Source organism: Glycine max, chromosome 13, assembly GCF_000004515.6.
Source record: "Glycine max cultivar Williams 82 chromosome 13, Glycine_max_v4.0, whole genome shotgun sequence".
Lineage (NCBI taxonomy): Eukaryota > Viridiplantae > Streptophyta > Magnoliopsida > Fabales > Fabaceae > Glycine > Glycine max.
Window position 1 is genome coordinate 13,042,868 of NC_038249.2, and position 21,210 is coordinate 13,064,077.

The window sequence follows — 21,210 nt, forward strand, 5'->3', positions numbered from 1 at the left end:
TTTCAGTGTGTTACATAATGATCATGTTGTTTATGGCATCCCAAATACTACATGGGTCTCCAAGGCTATTTTGCAATAGTCTCTTTAAGGCCCAATGAGCAGACTTAACCCTACATTTGAAATACACAAACAAGTAAACAAAAATAATTTTTTTTATCCATTAGACCTTAAACCCCAACACCAACATATATTTACAATTTTCATATCTGTTAGTTGTTGTGTTTCCTAGATGCATCATCTTATTCATCCAAACTTTAAAAAATCTTTCTTTATAGGGAATCAACCGTGTTTGCTTCACATAATTAACAAACATTGGCCATGGTTAGCAAGCAATTTCAAACTTCATAAGACAATCATCCAACTCTTGTTCAGAAGAACAATCCATTAGACTCTCCCAAACTTCCATGACACAATCCCATGCATTTTTTTTTACCCACAAGGGTTCTACATTTTGCCTTCACATTTTTATCAATGTAAAACTGACACATTAAATTGGTTGACTTGGGGAAAACAATTTCCATTGCATTCATCAATGCTAAGTCTCTATTGGTAACAATAACTTCAGGGAGTGCATCACGTCTTATAAAAATACCTCAAAACCGTTCTAGAGCCCAAACAACATTGTTTAGACGTTCTCCTTCCAAATAGACAACTGCAACTGAAAATGTCATCCCAATTGGTATCACACCAACAATGTCAAGTAACAACAACCGATATTTATTTGTTTTGTACGTACTATCTATGAGAAATACCAAATTACAGGCATTGGTTAATTTCATTGTATCAGGGGTGACTCTAAAATATATCACGTACAACATCTTCATCCTTCAATCTACGCCAATGAATATACTGATCTAGTTCAAAAAGCTTCATTAGTTGTTGCATTTCAGTATTACTGTCTCTTATAGAAGAATGATATGCATATCTTGCATTGTATACTTGCTTCATTGTTGTAGAACTGTTGGCATTGTGCTTCTTCAATGTTAAAAGAATTTTTTGATTTGACCATTGACTTTGTCATATCAACAATAATAATCTTCTCATCCTTAGTTAGTTGACTAGCATATGGATGTCTAACTACTGACTTAGTCAATGCATGATTATAACTCCCACATATTAAATTCACCACCCATCCTTCACCTCCCTCCATTAGTTTTGCTCGCAGCTTGAAGGGGCACCCATATTTTTTATTATCAGTAATTGTACGTACTAAATCTTTCATGTATGCCCTATATTTTCCACTCCTTGCACAACCAATTAAAATATGAGGTCCTTCCTCTATTTCTAGTATTTATGTCTAACCTCATAATCATTGCCATAAAACCAATATCATAAGCAACAAAGCAAGCCTAATGCAAAATATCATCACGGGTAGCAAACACCTACAAAAGGGATAACACATGTTTAGTCTTCAAAGGACATTCATTTACCTACTTTAACAAAAAATAAAATCATATCGATACCTGAGAAGTATTGAAGGCATCAAAACAATCAAACTTTGAAACACACCAGGTTCTTCTCCATTTTCTTCATTCATATTAACTTCTTCAGATATCATGTTGTCATATATTCATTGATCTTCTTCGTCCATCTTAACAAAACATTAAAAAAAATTCAATGACAAACTAACAATCCCTGAGACACCATACATATACTATGACACAATTTTATTATTATTTTTACTGTATTTAATAATATAATACATTGAAATTGATAAGCATATATATTAAAATTTGGACTTGCATAAACTAATATATGACACAATTTTATTATTTTTTTACTTGCATAAAGTAGTTAATGTAATAATATTTACACAAATATTATAAATGTTTAATTACTCACCCGGTCCTTGCTACAAAAAAATATCAACTCTTTTTTTATTATCTTTTAGTCCTTGCTACAAAAAAATATATAAAAAATAATTAGCTACAAATTAGTTATAAAATATTAACTCTTTTTTATTATAAATTATTTTGTGATAAATTACTTATGAATTACTTACTAATATTTTTGTAGTTAATTATAATTTATAAAATTAATCATATTTTGATTAATAGGACTAAAAGAGAATCAAAATATGAACTATAGGATTAAAAATACTTTTTTTCAAACTATAAAGACTAAAAGATAATTAAAATACCAATTATAAGGACTAAAAAACCACTTTTAAAATAAAAACAACTAAAATATAATTAGAATGTAAATTATTTTAAAACAAATATCACTTCCAAACTATAACAAATAAAAGGTAAAAATTATGAAACTATAGGTAATTAAACATATTATAAATAATATAACTAAATATATAAAAAACAATAAAATAATTTTTTAAATTTTTTTTAGATTTTACGGATAAACAATCCGTATAACACTTATGAATTAGCAATATGTATGATTCATATGGATTGCTAATCCATAAGTTTTATACAGATTACAAATCCGTAAGTTTTATATGGATTGCAAATTCGTATAAAACTAAATCAAAGTTGCAAAAAAAAAAAATGTACCTATGTTGTTAACCGCCACACCACCCACCACCACAACCACCACTTGCCAATGAACCATCGTCAAAATGTGTCTCGACCAAAACTGACACAACAACGAAGGAGAAGCTCTCACGACAATGAATGCTTATGAAGAAAAGAATGAATGGTGCGTGAAGAAGAAAAATGAAGAAGAAGTTAGCGGGTTAGGTTGGGAATTTAGATAAAAACATTGGGTGTAGAAGAAATTCTTTTGATGCAGGAAGAAAATCCCCACAACCTGTTATAGCATACAATCTACATTTAATTTGTGAGCAACTTGAACTTGTTTAATGAAATATATGACTTAAGTTTTAAATTTTAATGGCATAAATTAAATTGTCTTTTTAGCCCAATATGATCATGCCTTGTTCTAGGCTTAGCCTGAAAAAAAGATTATATACATTTAGGCATCTCATTAGACTTGAACCTCATTTTGGAACTCCAAATTAAATATGAGACCCTTAGTTAAGATCCTTTGTGTAAATATGATAATTTTTTAAAATGTTATAAAATAAAATATTAAGAACTTAAAATTTTTCCATTAGTGGTTCATATATCTAATTTTATTTATAAAATTAATAATAAATATTTTTTAAATTTATTATTTATTAGAATAAAATAAATAAATAATTAGATTAAAAAAATTGGTCTCCTTTTAATACACTCCTGGTCTCCTTTAACACACACCCACACAAAAAAAAATGAATTCCACATTTATAGGAGAGAAACATGGAAAAAAAGATAGGAGAGAAAAACATTATTTTATTTTTTAAATTAAATGAAAATACAATAATATCTTAAAATTAAAATTTGAAAAAAAATACTAAATGGATTTTTAGTCCAATTTTGGTGTTGAATGCTAATAAATACCGACTAGAATAAATATTATCCTTCCCCATATATAGATATAAACACATACCAAACTTTCATTATTCTTGAGCCTAATTTTAGAATTCTAAATTGAATGTGGACTTTTTTGTTTAAATTAAAAAGCAAAAAGAAAATATAATTTCATTTTCTAAAGTCAATTTTTTCTTCAATTTAATGATTTTTTATTTTAATTTTTTTGAAACATTCCATTAAACACAAAGTATTCCTTCCATCTTGGAATTTTTCACAATTTTCGAGAAAGTGAAGAAAAGATATTAATTGTTTAACAAGATACGGAGCATAAACCAAGACAAGTTGTTTCTCTCTTTAATTAAAAAGTTGGAAATTCCCTCTCTCGTGCTACGTTTCAACATTGCCAACCCTTCAAAAACCAGCAAGGCAAACCCGCGGCAACGATCAACACAATCCCACTTTCTCATAATAATCACAACTCAAACCCTCTCTCTCTCTCTCTCTCTCTCTCTCATATAACAATATTTCCACGTACAATTAAGACACGATCACTATTGCATCTACAATGGAATTAGCACCCTCAAACTCCAACCAACAACATGAGAACAACAACAGCAACAAGGTTCAGGGGCTCCATTGCTCTGTGAAGAACTATGAGTGGGGCAAACCGTGCCGTGACTCCCTCGTTGCCAAGCTATTTTCCATGAATTCTGGGTCGTTACAATCATCACAGCTTGATGAGGATCAGCCATATGCGGAGCTTTGGATGGGCAGCCACGTGTCTGGACCCTCTTTCATTGTTTTTGATGGCTCACAACAAAGAGTGACCCTCAAGTCTTGGCTCTTGGAGAATCCTAACGTGCTTGGACCAAAGGTTGTGGAGAAGTGGGGTGGTGACCTCCCTTTCTTGTTCAAGGTATGATCATATCATATATATGAATATAGTCTTGCTTTTGGTGCATGCATATATGTTGGTTGATGTTGGAACATCTAACTTGAACCCCAGAGCATCTTTATTTTCAATTAGGAGTTTTTGTTTTATGAGAACTGCTTCGGGATTATTTAATCTTTTACCTCTTTCTATTTATTTTTTAAAAATGAAATTTAAATATTTTAAAATCAATTATCAATAAAAAAAACTTTATAGAATCTTTAATTTGGAAAATGTAGCTCTCTCTCTTTCCATTTTCTTAGTCAAGAGGTTTTTAATACTCTCTCTTTTATCTTTGAGAATTAATGTATTTTAAACATTATCCCTTTATTTAACCAAAAGATATCTCTCTCTCCCAAAAAAATATCTCTCTTAATCATTTTAAATTATCTTTTTTTTTATGTTTATTTATATAATATTTATGAACAAATCATTGATTCGAGTGATACTTTGTTTGATCTTGAAAAAATATTTAAAAAATATTTATTCAGAGAAATTAACTCTTTGAATGAATCTCATTAAATAGATCTCTTGGTTGAAAGATACTTCAAGTTCATCCAAAATAAATAAATTAATAAATATTAAAATTATTAGGATTTTGAAGGATTAAAATCAAAATTCACCTTAATTATTTAGACCAGGGGAAAGAGAGGCACTTTTGCCTCTATATTTTTTATAAAATAAAAATAAAATGAAAGAAGAAGAGAGGTAAATAAAAAATGAGAGATCTATTTAATGAGAATCACAAAAGTAGTTGATAGTGTTAGTCAATAGTTTTGAGAATAGCCAGAGTAAAATTATCTTAACAAAATGAGGAGATGATCAAAAGATAGGTATTTCCTTTATATAGTTATATATGAATTAAAAATATATTTAAATATTTCTAATTTTGAAATAGTTAGTTCATGAAATGATATCATGTATAGCCTTTTCAACTAAGTGGCTTGGCTTGAGTTCAATCCTTGCAACTTCTGTTACAAGTTGAATTTTAAATTTGAGAGTGCGTGCATGCACCTTAATTTTGTAGTCGTTGATTTGATAATTGATATCCAAAGCCATTTAACTCCCAACTGAGAGCCCCTTTACAAGAATATATATGGCCATGGTGCAATCATTCATCATTCATATATGCTCAAGGTGGAGTTTTTGTTTCTAGGTGCTGTCCGTGGACAAGGCCTTGTCTATACAGGCTCATCCTGATAAGGAGCTGGCCAGAACCTTGCATAAGTTGCATCCTGATGTTTATAAGGATGGGAATCACAAACCAGAAATGGCTCTGGCTGTGACAGAGTTTGAGGCTCTATGCGGCTTTGTCACTCTAAAGGTACTGTATGCACTGGAATTTTTTGTTTGTTTCTTTACAGCATTCTTTGAACCTTTTTTATTTGAGGCTAAAAACATATTTGGGGAAATTTTTTTAATTTTTTATTTACAAGAACAAGTCTTGGTTTTTGTTGAGAGAAATTTGTGTTTTCTTTTTCTAATTTACAGTCCTAGAAATTGAGGTTGTAAATTTTAGCCCTGGATTTTGCTGAGTCTTGTCAATGATGATGACTTTCAAAATGGAGTTTTTATGGATTTGACTGTTTGGTATGTTCAATGTTCAAACCATTTTCTGTTAAGTCTTAATTTATTTGGTATTTGTGGAATTCAGTTTTAGGTGATAGGAAAAGAACTGTCCACTCGTTAGGTATATTTACATGATATATGTTGAGACTTGAACATTTATTTTCTTTTGACTTTGTTTTCTCTTATGCTTCCATCAAGTGAATGCAACCTTGATAGCCGACCAAAGAACTGATATTATCAAATGAAAAAAAAATCAAATAATAATCATTTGAGTTTAGTAAACATGCAAATTAAGTGTCTTTTTAGCAGTTCATAAAGTGGAAGTTTGATGCCTTTTATTATAAGTGTTAGAATCTTGATTACTTCAGGTCACCTTGATTTGATGTTATGCAAAGAGTATGAAGAGAGTGTAAAAAGATTGATGAGATAAATATTTTTCTGACTGTTATTCACTTTGAGCAAGTTAGCAATTTGCTGTGATTTTATTCAGGAGCTTAAGGCTGTGCTTACTGTCCCTGAGGTTGTGGAACTGGTTGTTGCTGAAAATGTTAACTCGGTGTTACAAATCACTGATGAGGATGGTGAAGAGAAGGTTAAGCCTATTTTGAAGTCTCTTTTCACTGACATCATGTCAGCAGGTAAAGAGAGAGTAGCTGGTGCAGTTGACAGGTTGAGAAGTCGTCTGCATAAGGAAAGTCAGGTTGGTTGATATATAACTTGCTTTTGATTTAAATTTTTTAGCTTGTGTTGATTTACTTTGTGTATCTTACTCCTTTTCTCCACCCTGAATTATTTGAATATTAAATTATATTATTCGTACAAATGAAACAAATGTTGTGGCTAAAGTGAGGTAGTTGGTTGCTATCTCAGTCACTAGTATTGATTGCTATAAGGATATATCAGTTATTAGAAGTGGTTACTAAATCAAACACAAACACTATATCTATCACTAAATTTTTTTTATTGGTGTACAATGATCATAATGAGGTTCAACGTATGACCTCATGCATACTACCCAAACCTCCTACCACTAGACTAACCCCGTAGATTCATCTATCACTAAAGTTTGTTGCTAAAGAATTATTTGTTGAATTCGTTGCTAAATATTAGCAATTAGTGTTTTAGTATCCGTTTTAATTCAGTTACTTATTGATTTATTAACTGATTTCTTCACTGTAGTGACCAATTTTTTATTTTAGAAAGCAAATTTTCTTGTAGTGGTAGGGGATAAAATTCTACTAGTATCTATTTTTTTGATTCACAATACTCAAATCCGAAACATTTCTTAAAGAAAATCAACCCAGTTAGACTAATAGATATTGGTTTAGTCTTTTTTCTGTCATAATATATATGGTGAACAGCTACACACACTACTTAATTTGCAATCATTTTTTTATCTCTGTGTTTCTGTTTCCTCTATTTTTTAAAATTATTTACTGTATTGAATATAGCTTATTGTGGCAGCTCTAATATGCAGCTGGGATCATATTTCAGAATTCAGATGCATTAATCTCTTTAAGTTTCTATCAAACAATAGTTTATGTCTTATTTCTTTGTTAACATACACATGTTGCTAAAGTGAATAATCTATACCATAACTAATATTCCCATTTTTTGCATCATCAGGTGAGGCAGTTGACAGAAAAGGAGCAACTGGTGCTGCGGTTGGAAAAGCAATACCCATCTGATGTTGGTGTCATAGCAGCCTTCTTTCTTAACCATGTGAAACTCGCTCCTGGTGAAGCCTTATTTCTTGGGGCAAATGAACCACATGCATATATTTGTGGTGAGTGCATTGAATGCATGGCAACTTCAGACAATGTTGTAAGAGCTGGCCTCACTCCCAAGCACAGAGATGTACAGACTCTTTGTTCCATGCTCACATACAAACAGGTAAATAATAAATGACAAAACTTAGATGTAATTCCTTAAGTATTTTGAGCGTTGTTTTAAAGTCGAATTGGAGTTTCATCTCAATTATCTACGTAATAGAGGTTTGTATTAATGGTCAGCAAGACTTATTGAGGTGAAATTTTAATTCTAATCCGAGAAAAGCACTAAAAACACTTAAAGAACTGCATCTAAGTTTTATCTAATGATAAATCAAGTGACTACAGTTGAATATTATACAACTGCAATTGAAAAATATTCAACTGCAGAATCGTAATTCTACAGTTAAATATTCAGTTTTCTTAGAGGACTTTATTCTTTGCTATGGTTACACACAGATATGTTTCTGATATATAAGATGTATCAAATTTTCTATAATAACTTGCTAAACCATGAATTTCATCTTTGTAGACCCCTGGTCACTTGCTGAGGCATATGCAGATATTATGCAGTTTACGTTTTCATTAGATAAAAAAACATCTATGGAATTTTTTTTAATTGTAAAATGCATTGTTCCATGGAGCTTTCTTTCTAACGAGTAACAAGGTATAGAATAGAGTAGGTACAAATATTCATTTCTTGTTAGTTTTGTAATAGAGCAAACTACTTGAACTACTTGAGTATAATAACTTTGAAAAAGAGATGGAAAATAAGAAATGTTTTCATCAAATCTATGACATGCCATCAAGGATTGCTGTGATTTTACAATGATTTTTTTTCAGGAAGGAAACATTCTTGTATGGTGGTATAAATAAGCAGGACTCATGCTTGATGTCATTAGTCTTTTAAATTTTTTTTATTTTGTTCTCATAAATTTTAATGTTTTTATTTTTTTAAAACATTAGAATTTATGAGAACTAAGACAAAGGTAAAGAACCAAAATCAAACAAAGTCATGATTATATATAGAAACTAAAAGAATTTTTTTTTTATATAAGATAACAATTTCTTTACATCTGTTACTCTTGCATTGCAGGGTTCTCCAGAGATCCTGCGTGGAGTTCCTATAAATCAATATGTAAACAAATACATCCCACCATTTGAGGAATTTGAGATTGATTGTTGTATTCTTCCTCAAGGGGAAAAGGTAGTGTTCCCAGCAGTTCCAGGTCCTTCCATCTTTTTGGTCACAGTTGGGGAAGGAATGATGACTACAGAATCACCAAAAGGGTATCCAATCACTGAAGGGCATGTTCTTTTTGTAGCGGCCAACACTGAGATAACTGTTTCTAGTGCACCTCAGTTGCATCTGTTCAGGACTGGGGTTAACAGTAGATTCTTTCAAGATTCCTAAGGTAATTAATAACATGCTTTTTGAGAGCCAATCATGCAGTTATGTGTTACAGTACATGTATTAGCAGCAATAGTGTACATGCGAGAATAATTGAAACACATTTTATATATAGAGGAAAAGTGCATTATAGAGTTGGATTGTCTTATATTTTGCTTATATATCATAAAAGCTTTTTTCAATTGTATGCCTACTTTTTTTATACATCAATTTATAATGTAACTAACTACAAATATTTTGACGTAGGTCTTTATTGTTATTGTTATAATTGTATGCTTAATTTAATGATTCTTCTTTATTGAAAAAGTTTTAAATGATTAATATCATTTGCAAAACAAGAGACAATATTAAAGAAAAAAAAAACTATGTTGGACGAGTTTATTTTAATGTGTTTGTGGATCTGCTTTGAGAGTTCAAAACATGGTTAAAAAACGTGAAAATTAGAAGTATTATATTAATGTTTTTGGTTCCACGTCTTCAAGCATTGTACACACATCAAACAATAAGCTACACAAAGTAGTGGCCTTTTGGCCCTTTATGAATAAACAAAAAAAAAAAAAAAGCTACACAAAGTAGTTTTCAGTTTACGTAAAAAAAGTTGTTTATGCATGAACACCAAAACCAAATAAGCTATTATTGTGTTTGGAACAATTACATTGAATATACATCCAAATGGATTTTGATTTTTTTAATGAAATGCTTGGCAAATTTGATCAGAATCAATTCTATACTTTAAAACCATGGTTTTGATAAAAGCAAAATTATCTTCAAAATTTAATATTACTATATTTGTGCCCTGACTATTCTTATTGAATTAATAACACAAGTAAAAATAATTTTTATACGCGTATCCATAAAGAAACATCATTTACGTATATGTTAGAAGCACCATCAACTATTCTCTCTGGAATTTATTACATAATAATACTAGCTGGAAATGTTGACCAAGAAAAGGAAGGCTGGCTGTAATCGAAGAAGGTAGTAGAATCATGGTTTTCGTCCAAGAGCCGTGAAAAGAAAATAAAAATTAAAAAGCTACACTGGTTTTCTTTCCTCTCAAAACCAAGGGTAAGGTATTATACATGTTTACCTACATGTATTTTTTTTAATACATCAGAAAAACTTAACAAAAGAGGAACCTAAACACACAATCTAAGGATCCGAACTGCTTCTGCTAGAAGAGACAGAGACAGTTGAGGTAGGCAATTCGGCCAAACTTGAAAGAGATTATAACTTGAGGCTCCACATTTAGCAAGCCAATCAAACGCCTTCTCGAAGAGTAAGCTGAATACAGATTCACCAATCTTACGCCACCAGCAATTTGATCAAGTTGATAATGGTAGCGTGAGGATGAAACATACTGGTTTCCTCCATGATGAGTTTGAGAGCCACTATAAAGTCAGACTCAAACAATATCCCCAAGACTGTATGTTTTCCTACATATACGTGTTTTTCCTTCATTTTTTCTTCACTTTTATTTCTACAATCAAAACCATGAGTTCATTTTTAACCAAAATCAATTATAAAAAATTAGATCATTTAGGACATGCCTATCCAAAGACACAAGTATACTCTTTCTATGAAAATCAATCTTAAGTCCCTTTTGGAGGAACAACTTTAGTTCCCAGTCACCTTGTCAGATCAGCCAGTCTGGGTTGTAATTCAAAATGCAAAGGCTAAAATTTTGCAGTCTTTTCCCTACTTGGATTTTTATTTTCATTTTGGTTCCTCAATAGCTATGTTTGACGTTACATAATAACTAACAAACTACAAAGGATGAGTGAAATGGGTGACCAACACTGCACAAGTTTCACTCCAGAACATAACTCTAACGTCCATTCCATGTTTCAAGATATAATTGGAACGACTATCAAAACTCTTGAATCTAATATAACCAAAGGATGTTCACTCCTAGGACACGTTTAATAGCACCAAAAATTCGGATATGTTTGATTCAATTTTTTTTTGCAAAAGTAACCCCAACCAAACATGCACTGTGGACAACACAACAGTCATGCAACAAATAAAGCCATCGTTCAATATTAACCCAGGAAACCAATCTAAATCCAAGGTGAAGAAGCATCAAATAAAATTCCAGAAGTCAAAATTTTGGATATTGTTTAACACAATATGTATTTCTAACAGAAAAATCTACCAAAAACAATATACTCCAGTAAACCAAGCAGCATCTCAGGCTTCTGAGATTGGATACTCAAATACTACATCTTTTCCAGTAAGCTTTCTATAAACTCCAGAAAAAGTCTCCAGCTTGTACTCAGTGTTGTTGCGCTCCTTGGGGTCCAAGAAAACCTTAATTGATACATTGACAAAAGGAAATGCTTTACAAGTTATATGGGGAACAAAAAGAAAAGGACATTTAACCTATCATCAACTTCACAAAAGCTCACCTTCATTATTTTTGAGCCATCAATTCTATATCTGACCCGTTTGCCAACAATCTCTGCAGGATACACAACATCCTCCAGCATGGCATCATGGACGGCGGTCAAAGTACGGGTTCGGGGTCGCTGAACAGCAGAGCCTTTCTTAGGTGGTCGCACGATCCTCCTTGTGGCAATGAAGACAACATCCTGTCATTCAATAATCTTCAGTTAATACAAATTGTTGATCCAGGAACTCACAATAACCATATTAATGTGATATGGTAAACAAATATATTAAGGAAAAACATTGAAAAGAAAACCAAAGATCAACTAATTTCATATCAAGTCACATTGCAGTAAAATACAACCTTCCCACTAAACTTCTTCTCCAACTCTCTGACAAGTCGAAGATGAATCTTGCGGAATGCCTTCCTCAATCTGAAGGGCACATAGATGACTACAGCCTTGCGATTACCAGCCACATCCATTTGACTGCATGAAATAAGTTGTCCTAACAATGAGAAATTTTTTAAGACCAAACATCCATCAATTCATCATTGATCATTCATAACATCCTTACATTGCTTGATTTATGTAGAGATCTTTCAAGTCACTTTTCAGATCCTGATTGGTGTTCTCCAAGTCAAACAAGTACTGCACAGGCATCAAATAACAGAGTTCCAAAATAAAGGATAATCTTGAATTTATGAAATCAATTCATTCTAGAGAAACAGAAAAGGGCTATAACCTGTGCAACTGTCTCCTCAAATTCAGTGGGCTCGGCATCCTTATCCTTGTGAATTTTCTTCCTCGAGGTGTACATTTTGTTCAATCTGTTTCATGACATAAAAGCCACTATCAGAACCTTTGCTTAGTAAATCAAAATAAGAATCACAGTGAACATAATTTCCAAAATCCAATTACAAGGCAAGTGACAACCAAACCTAATATTCATATGGTTACAATGACAAAGAAATTTAGAAACTGCATAATTAAGAATATATAATATAGAAACCATAAACAAAAACAAAAAATCACCACCAATCTCATAACTTTCAGTAAGGAAGACTCGTATAAACATGAGGCAGTGTCAACAGCTAAAACAGTTTTCCACCTCCCCACTTCCTCTCTCTTGTTTTTTTTTATCTTTAATTCTCACTTACTGAGCTAAAAAGGAAAAATCAAAGTGGATACATATTTTCCGAAATCCTAATTACAAGCAAGTGACAACCCAAACCAAACTCATAGGGTTACAAGGCTAAAGAAATTTATAAGCTTCACAATTAAGAATATAGAAATATAGAAATTATACACAAAAAATAAAAAATCACCACCAATCTCAGAATTTTCACCATTAAATGAGACAATGTCATCAACTGAAACAGTTCTCTCCCCCCTTAATTCTCACTTGCTGAGCTAACAGACAAAACATCAGCAAGCCCAAATCCAAAAACTAAACAAGAAACTCGAAGGACTATAATCACGACAAAGATTAGTTCCTTTTGTGCTCTCACCAACACACTCCCGATGCAAACATTACATTGTTCCAAGAATGATGTATGGACAAATGTTCAAGCCCCTTAATTCCAATAGAAAGCAATTAATAGAAATCAATTCAAACCAATCAAAAACTCAAATTTAAAGCATATATTTTAAAGGAGAATTAGGAAGATTATGGGATTGGGGAATGTGGATTGGCTCAAAATTGTTGTATATTAAAACCCGTGATAATCAGAAGCAAATTAAGCGATAAAAAAATTGAAGAGAGAAAATGGGGAATAAGCGAAGCGAGAGAAACAGTTGAATACCAGATGGAGCGAGTGACGAACCCTTCTGCTTCAGCACGAGCGAGCGAAAGAGAGCGAAAGAGAAAGGAGGCGCTTACAAGGGTTTTATAAGGAAAACTGAGAACAACGTTCAGGTTTACCCTAATTTTAAGATGTATAAGGGTTTTATAATCTCATTCACCACCTCTCTTATAAGTTATTTTATTTTATTTTATTGTATTTTCTTTGATTACTTGCAAGTTTAATTTTAAATTTTCTGTAGAAAAAAATAAAATTTCTATTAACTACTAATATATGAAATAATTATTTTTTTTACATATAATTGTTTAATTATGGAAATCAAAACTATTTTATTTTAATGACTTAATATAAAAATATATATAAATAATATTTAATTTGATTTAAATTGGAATTTGATAATATGATTATGGACTTAAATATGTTTTTGGTTTTGGTATATTAAATTTTTTTTATTTTAGTCCTTATAAGTTTGTATCTTTCTAATTTTTGTTCTTGTATAAGATATTTTATTCATTTTTAGTTTTTATAAATATACTTTTTTTTCTAATTTTTCTACTTTTTTTAGCCAACAACTTTTGATATTTTGGATGAGAATTCTAACACCAAACAAATTTGTTTATAAAATGTACATTATATATACTAGGGGAAGATGCCTCTCTAAAAATTTTAAAGAAATAATTTAAGGATAAAATTATCCAATAAAATGTGGACACCAAAATGAGCACATTTCTTTTATTATTAATATAGATTATTAGTATAGATAATAATGGGATTTGATTTTTTTATCATTCAAAAGGTAAAAAAAAAAACAAAAAAACAAAAAAAAACCACGTACACAAAAAAGCTATACTCAAAGCATCAGCTGACAAAAGGTGTGGAAGTTGAGTAAGACAAGAAGACAAGAGCTGAAGTTGCTCAAAAGTAGAAGAACTTTCTCTAACTAAATTGGCGCATTGGTTTTCCTCTCTATAGACATGTTAAAGACCCAACTGCCACTGCCTATCCATAATGGCTCTCAATCTCTCATATGATTGATCAACGCTGCCAATGGGTGAAAGTGGACATTAGCATGCGATAGCAAGTGAATAGTAGTGGCAGAATCAGTTTCACACATAACTTTTCTATAACGGTTATACCAATTAAGATTGAGGTCGTGGAAAATGGCCTCTTCCACATAGTGTTTAACATCGACAAAATATGGGAATCCAATGTCGAATACGAGATGAGTGTTAATGGAAAATAACATGGAAAGGTGATTCCTTGGATGAGCCCATGAGCTCGTGAAAGGTGAAAAACGAGGAACATTCTTGAAAATAAGGGGGTGTTTGATTTGATTATTTTCTCTTTTTATTTTCACTCAAAATAAAAAATGCTGATGAAAATATGTTTGATTAGATTTTAGTTTTTATTTTTAGTGAAAATATTTTTTCAAACGAACCAAAAATTAGAAACAATAAAATCTCGTTTTTCTTATTTTTAATTGAAACCAAAAACCTCATTTTGACTAAAATTAAAATGCGTCAAATAATATAAATTTAAATACATCTAAAAATGTATTTCCTTTTAAAAACATATTTTTAATGCTTTTATTTTTTGAAAGTAGAAAATAAGAAGTCAAACTAAATATATTTTCAGAATTCTAAATTTTCAGAAAATGAAAAAAAAAAAAAAAATGCAAACCAAATACATCATAAGAGATTCAATGCTGATTTTCTTAAAACTTATTTTGAAACATTCAATATTTAGTATAATTTTAAAAACAATGTTAGCATAAAAAAATCATTTACAAAAATTGTAAACTGGCCCCTTGGAAACCATACAATCTCAGAAAGTGAGGGTCACTTGTTGACGTGAAAGTTAAGGACACGTAGACGAATACGAGTGAGTCACGTCAAAGACTGCATTGTTGCATTCAATGAAGAAAAGACCCGAAAAACAACGTACCACGTAGGCTAGTCTGTTAGCTTTAACTAATGTGAAAACGTTTTACACTTTTGGTGACCATTTTTCTAATTTTAATGTTTGCAGGGACTAAAGTAATAATGAATTATACTTTCAAATATTAAATTGGGATTAAATATTATTCCATTTGGAAAAAAATTGATAAGAACTAAAACAAATCATCTACATATTATTGAGGCTAAAATGAAAAAACAAATGCATTAGAAGGATTAAAACAAAATAATAAGAACTCAAAACAATTTTTTTTTCAAGCAACAAAAGTCAAGCAAATGGTTTTTAGGGAAAAATGATAACTGCTAAATAATTGTGAATTTATAGGAGTTAAATAGTCAAATTTTGGCTTAAAATTAATTATTTAGCAGTTATTTGTAATTAAAAGTGAGAAAATTAATTTAAATTGAATTTCTGGCTGCAGATACGAAAAATAAGGTTGCATTTAGCAAAAGTGGCACAGAAAGGAAAAAAAAAAGAAAAACTTCTGAAGCAGGCCCAGTCCAATAGGGGCGCTCAGCGCGCATCAGGCGCTAAGCGAGCAACTAACTGGAGGCGCTGGGCGTGGCGGAAACCGTTACGCGCGCTAAGCCAGCCAGGCGCCCAGCGCCCGATCCAACAGACGTACAGGCGCCCAGCGCCCGATCCAACAGAAGCACCGGCCCAGCGTGCATGGCGCGCCCAGCGCGCGATCTGAACGCGCTAAGCGCGAGGTGTGGCGCTGAGCGCAACTACGAAGGCCCGTAAGCCCACTTCAGCCACTATAAATAGAGAGGCAGTCCCAAGGAAATTTCATCCCATCTCAGAGCATCACTCTCAGTACCTCAAGCCTGAGTTTTCTTCCCCCTCTATATTCTTTGTTTTGTTTTGTTAGCCTAGCCTTTCTTTCATCCCCAGTTGTAAGCCCTCAATGGCCATGAGTGGCTAAACCCCTAGCTAGGGCCTGGCAGGCCTAAAAAGCCAACGATGTACACTGGGCTTCAAGAGTTATCAATGCAAAAGAATTTATTCCAGGTTTTTCTGTTCTATTTCTTTTCTTTTATTCTTGCATTCATTCTTAAATCTCTTTTTGGGTTTTAATCGCTCGGGAGAGGGTAATTCTCAATAATATTTAAGATTCAATGCATGCATCAGTTTTAGGGGTTAATCGCTTGGGAAAGGGTAACACCTAATAGAACATCTAAAGAAAAGAATCATTGGGTTAGCATTGCTAGGCATAGAATGATAACTCACTGCCCATGCATTTAAGCAACATCTAGAACTTAATCTTAATGCATTTTAATTATTGAATCTTCGCAAAGGCATTTGGGAGATAGGTAGTTAAAATAGGCTTGCCAACGTGAGGCATCAGGGGCAAGCAGTCAACAGATGTGGGTAGAACTAACACCATTTCATTGATAATGAATATCATACTTACATGCATCGTAGGCCAATTGGGTTTGTCTGGTCTTGGCATTTCTATCAATTGTTTTCCCTTTACTCATTTATTTTAGTAATAGCACTCTTTACTATTCCTACTTTCATTTCTACTTTACTACTTTACTCCCACTTACAAATTGAGAGGTATTGAAAAGTGCAATAAAATCCCTGTGGACACGATACTCGGACTTCCGAGCTTTACTACTTGTCACGATTTGGTGCACTTGCCAAAGTCTTAACAAGTTTTTGGCGCCGTTGCCGGGGATTTTGTTTTCGCACTTAATACTATATCAGTTTGTAAGCCTAACTTTTCTTTTCTTGGCTTACTTTATCAGTATTTTCTCTTTACTTCTATTCTTTCTTTCTTTCCTCTATAATTGCACGGGTAGTGCCTTCTTGTTTTTATGCGACTTAGGACTGCATCTGGAGACGTGGTCCCTATCAACTTGGAAATCGAAGCCACTTGTCGGCGTAACAACGCTGCAAGAAGAAGAAGGGAACAGGACACCGAAGGAAGCAGTCACACATCACCTCCTCTCTCTCCACATCACACTGAAATGGACGGGGAACAGGCACGAAGAGTCACCTTAGAAGACTTCTCCAACACAGCCACTCCTCAGTTCTTCACAAGTATTGCAAGACCGGAGGTGCAAGCCGCAAATATCTCCTACCCACATTCCCTTATCCAGCTTATTCAAGGGAATCTCTTCCATGGTCTTCCAAGCGAAGATCCTTATGCTCACCTTGCCTCATATATTGAAATATGCAACACTGTAAAGATCGCTGGAGTCCCAGAAGATGCGGTACGCCTTAACCTCTTCTCTTTTTCTCTAGCAGGAGAGGCAAAACGATGGTTGCACTCTTTCAAAGGCAACAGCTTAAGAACCTGGGAAGAAGTGGTGGAGAAGTTTTTAAAGAAATACTTCCCAGAGTCGAAGACCGCCGAAGGGAAAATGGAGATTTCCTCCTTCCACCAATTTCCGGATGAGTCCCTCAGCGAAGCACTAGACCGTTTCCACGGGCTGTTACGAAAGACACCGACACACGGATATAGCGAGCCGGTACAACTGAATATATTCATCGATGGCTTGCGGCCCCACTCGAAACAGCTGCTAGATGCGTCCGCAGGGGGAAAAATCAAGTTGAAGACTCCGGAGGAAGCAATGGAGCTCATCGAGAACATGGCGGCCAGTGATCAAGCAATCCTTCGTGATCGAAGCTATGTGCCTACAAAAAGAAGCCTTTTGGAACTTGGCACGCAAGACGCGACATTGGCACAGAATAAGTTGTTGACGAGGCAGATTGAAGCCCTTACTGAAACCCTCAGCAAACTACCTCAACAGTTACAAGCGGTAAGTTCTTCCCACTCTTCTGTTTTGCAGGTAGAAGGATGCCCCACATGCGGAGGAACCCATGAGCCTGGACAGTGTGTAAGCCAGCAGGATACTTCTCGAGAAGTAAACTATATGGGCGTACCAAATCGCGGATACCAGGGTTACAACCAGGGGAACTCATCTGGATTCCACCAAGGGGGAGCAGGATTCAATCATGGGCCACCAGGATTCAATCAAGGAAGGAACTTCACGCAAGGTTCAGGGTGGAGGAATCAGGGAAACCAGTATAAGGAGCAGAGGAATCAACAACCATACCAACCGCCATACCAGCATCCTAGCCAGGGCCCCAATCAGCAAGACAAGCCCACCAACATAGAAGAGCTCTTGCTGCAATTCATCCAGGAGACACGGTCCCATCAGAAGAGCACGGATGCTGCCATTCGGAATCTGGAAGTTCAAATGGGCCAATTGGCACAAGACAAAGCTGAAAGGCCCACTAGAACTTTCGGGGCTAACACAGAGAAGAATCCAAAGGAAGAATGCAAGGCCGTGCTAACTCGAGGGCAGAGGAAAGCACAAGAGGAAGGTAAGGTTGAGGAAGAAGACCAGACAGAGGAAGATAAGACAGAGACACAGGAGGACAGGACAGAAGTAGAAGAGAAGGTGGCATCACCACCTAAGACAAAGAGTCAGAAAGCACGGGAAGCCAGGAAAGAAGAACCACCAGCCCTACCACAAGATCTCCCATATCCTGTGGTGCCCACCAAGAAGAACAAGGAACGCTACTTCAAGCGTTTCTTGGAAATATTCAAAGGGCTGGAGATCACTATGCCATTCGGGGAAGCCTTACAGCAGATGCCCCTCTACTCCAAATTTATGAAGGACATCCTCACCAAGAAGGGGAAGTACATAGACAATGAGAACATTGTGGTAGGGGGTAACTGCAGCGCTATAATACAGAGGAAGCTACCCAAGAAATTTAAGGATCCCGGAAGTGTTACCATCCCATGCACCATAGGGAAGGAGACGGTGAATAAAGCCCTCATTGACTTAGGAGCAAGCATCAATCTGATGCCCTTGTCAATGTGCAAAAGAATTGGAAATCTGAAGATCGATCCTACCAAGATGACGCTTCAGCTAGCAGACCGTTCGATTACACGACCTTACGGGGTGGTAGAAGATGTCCTAGTCAAGGTCCGCCACTTTACTTTCCCGGTGGACTTCGTGATCATGGATATCGAAGAAGATGCAGACATTCCCCTCATTTTAGGCAGACCATTCATGCTGACTGCTAACTGTGTGGTGGATATGGGGAATGGGAACTTGGAGCTGAGTATTGACAACCAGAAGATCACCTTCGACCTCTTCAAAGCAATGAAGTATCCACAGGAAGGTTGGAAGTGTTTCAGAGTAGAAGAGATTGATAAGGAGGATGTCAGTATTCTCGAGACACCACAGTCTTCACTGGAGAAAGTAATGGTTAATGCTTTGGACTGTCTGACCAGTGAAGAAGAGGAAGATCTGAAGGCTTGCTTGGAAGACTTGGATCGACAAGACAGTATTCCGGAGGGAGAAGCCAAGTTTGAGAAGCTAGAAGAGAAAGTTCCATCCGAGAAGAAAAAGGTAGAGTTGAAGATATTGCCAGATCACCTAAAGTATGTGTTCTTGGAGGAAGACAAGCCTGTCGTAATCAGCAATGCACTCACAATAGAAGAAGAAAACAGGTTAGTGGGTATCCTCAAGAGACACAGGGAAGCTATTGGATGGCATATATCGGATCTCAAGGGAATCAGCCCTGCTTATTGCATGCACAGGATAATGATGGAAGAGGATTACAAGCCAATCCGGCAACCCCAGAGAAGGCTAAATCCGACAATGAAGGAAGAGGTCAGAAAGGAGGTACTCAAGCTCTTGGAGGCGGGACTCATATACCCCATCTCTGACAGTGCTTGGGTAAGCCCAGTCCAGGTGGTTCCCAAGAAAGGTGGAATGACAGTGGTGCGGAATGAGAAGAATGACCTGATACCAACAAGGACTGTCACGGGCTGGCGAATGTGCATCGACTATCGCAAGCTGAATGAGGCCACCCGAAAGGACCACTTCCCTCTACCGTTCATGGATCAGATGCTGGAGAGACTTGCAGGGCAGGCGTATTATTGTTTCTTGGATGGATACTCAGGATATAATCAGATTGCGGTGGACCCTAGAGACCAGGAGAAGACGGCCTTCACATGCCCTTTTGGCGTCTTTGCTTATCGAAGGATGCCATTCGGGTTATGTAATGCACCAGCCACATTTCAGAGGTGCATGCTGGCCATTTTTTCAGATATGGTGGAGAAAAGCATCGAAGTGTTCATGGATGACTTCTCGGTTTTCGGATCCTCATTCGACAGTTGCTTGAGGAACCTAGAGATGGTACTTCAGAGGTGCGTAGAGACGAATCTAGTCCTGAATTGGGAGAAGTGTCATTTCATGGTCCGAGAAGGCATAGTCCTGGGTCACAAGATCTCAGCTAGAGGGATTGAAGTTGACCGGGCAAAGATAGAGGTTATAGAGAAGCTGCCGCCACCACTGAATATTAAAGGTGTCCGAAGTTTCTTGGGGCATGCAGGGTTCTACAGGAGATTCATTAAGGATTTTTCAAAGATTGCGAGACCCCTAAGCAACCTGCTGAATAAAGATGTGGCCTTCAAGTTTGATGACGAATGTTCAGCAGCATTTCAGACACTGAAAGACAAGCTTACTACTGCACCTGTGATGATTGCACCTGACTGGAGTAAAGACTTTGAGCTGATGTGCGATGCCAGTGATTATGCCATAGGAGCAGTCCTTGGACAGAGACACGATAAGGTATTTCATGCTATTTATTATGCTAGCAGGGTCCTGAATGAAGCACAGTTGAACTATGCCACCACGGAGAAGGAAATGCTAGCTGTTGTCTTTGCCTTGGAGAAGTTCAGATCATACTTGATAGGATCGAAGGTCACCATTTTCACAGATCATGCTGCCATCAAGCACCTGCTCGCCAAGACCGATTCGAAGCCAATGTTGATTAGATGGGTCCTCTTATTGCAGGAATTTGACATCATCATCCAGGATAAGAGAGGATCCGAGAATGTGGTAGCCGATCACTTATCTCGGTTAAAGAATGAAGAAGTCACTAAGGAAGAGCCTGAGGTAAGAGATGAATTTCCTGATGAATTTCTTTTGCAGGTTACCACCAGACCTTGGTTTGCAGACATGGCAAACTACAAAGCCACGGGA

General features: G+C 35.1%; 2 protein-coding genes across 2 annotated transcripts; one reads left to right on the forward strand and one right to left on the reverse strand.

The window, feature by feature from the left end:
- The first annotated feature begins 3,805 nt into the window (after nt 1–3,805).
- LOC100792369 (mannose-6-phosphate isomerase 1) lies at nt 3,806–9,230 on the forward strand. Its single transcript, XM_003541272.4, has 5 exons — nt 3,806–4,284; nt 5,456–5,623; nt 6,359–6,568; nt 7,495–7,761; nt 8,734–9,230. The coding sequence occupies exons 1-5, from the start codon at nt 3,934–3,936 to the stop codon at nt 9,049–9,051; spliced, it is 1,314 nt and encodes a 437-aa protein (XP_003541320.1). The 5' UTR covers nt 3,806–3,933; the 3' UTR covers nt 9,052–9,230.
- A 1,776-nt stretch (nt 9,231–11,006) lies between these two features.
- Nucleotides 11,007–13,303, reverse strand: LOC100500684 (40S ribosomal protein S7). The gene is made up of 6 exons (NM_001250994.3): nt 13,241–13,303; nt 12,181–12,265; nt 12,013–12,086; nt 11,801–11,924; nt 11,457–11,639; nt 11,007–11,358 (listed from the first exon to the last, which is right to left on the reverse strand). The coding sequence occupies exons 2-6, from the start codon at nt 12,253–12,255 to the stop codon at nt 11,239–11,241; spliced, it is 576 nt and encodes a 191-aa protein (NP_001237923.1). The 5' UTR covers nt 12,256–12,265; nt 13,241–13,303; the 3' UTR covers nt 11,007–11,238.
- Nucleotides 13,304–21,210: the final 7,907 nt, after the last annotated feature.

What these genes read in the sequence shown, in the direction of transcription:
- LOC100792369 (XM_003541272.4), top strand. Translation starts at nt 3,934, where the DNA reads ATGGAATTAGCACCCTCAAACTCCAACCAACAACATGAGAACAACAAC. An exon ending in ACCTCCCTTTCTTGTTCAAG is followed by an intron (nt 4,285 to 5,455) that starts GTATGATCATAT and finishes TTTTGTTTCTAG; the next exon opens with GTGCTGTCCGTGGACAAGGC. An exon ending in GCGGCTTTGTCACTCTAAAG is followed by an intron (nt 5,624 to 6,358) that starts GTACTGTATGCA and finishes GATTTTATTCAG; the next exon opens with GAGCTTAAGGCTGTGCTTAC.
- LOC100500684 (NM_001250994.3), bottom strand. Translation starts at nt 12,255, where the DNA reads ATGTACACCTCGAGGAAGAAAATTCACAAGGATAAGGATGCCGAGCCC. An exon ending in AGAAGAAGTTTAGTGGGAAG is followed by an intron (nt 11,640 to 11,800) that starts GTTGTATTTTAC and finishes ATTGAATGACAG; the next exon opens with GATGTTGTCTTCATTGCCAC. An exon ending in ATGGCTCAAAAATAATGAAG is followed by an intron (nt 11,359 to 11,456) that starts GTGAGCTTTTGT and finishes GTATCAATTAAG; the next exon opens with GTTTTCTTGGACCCCAAGGA.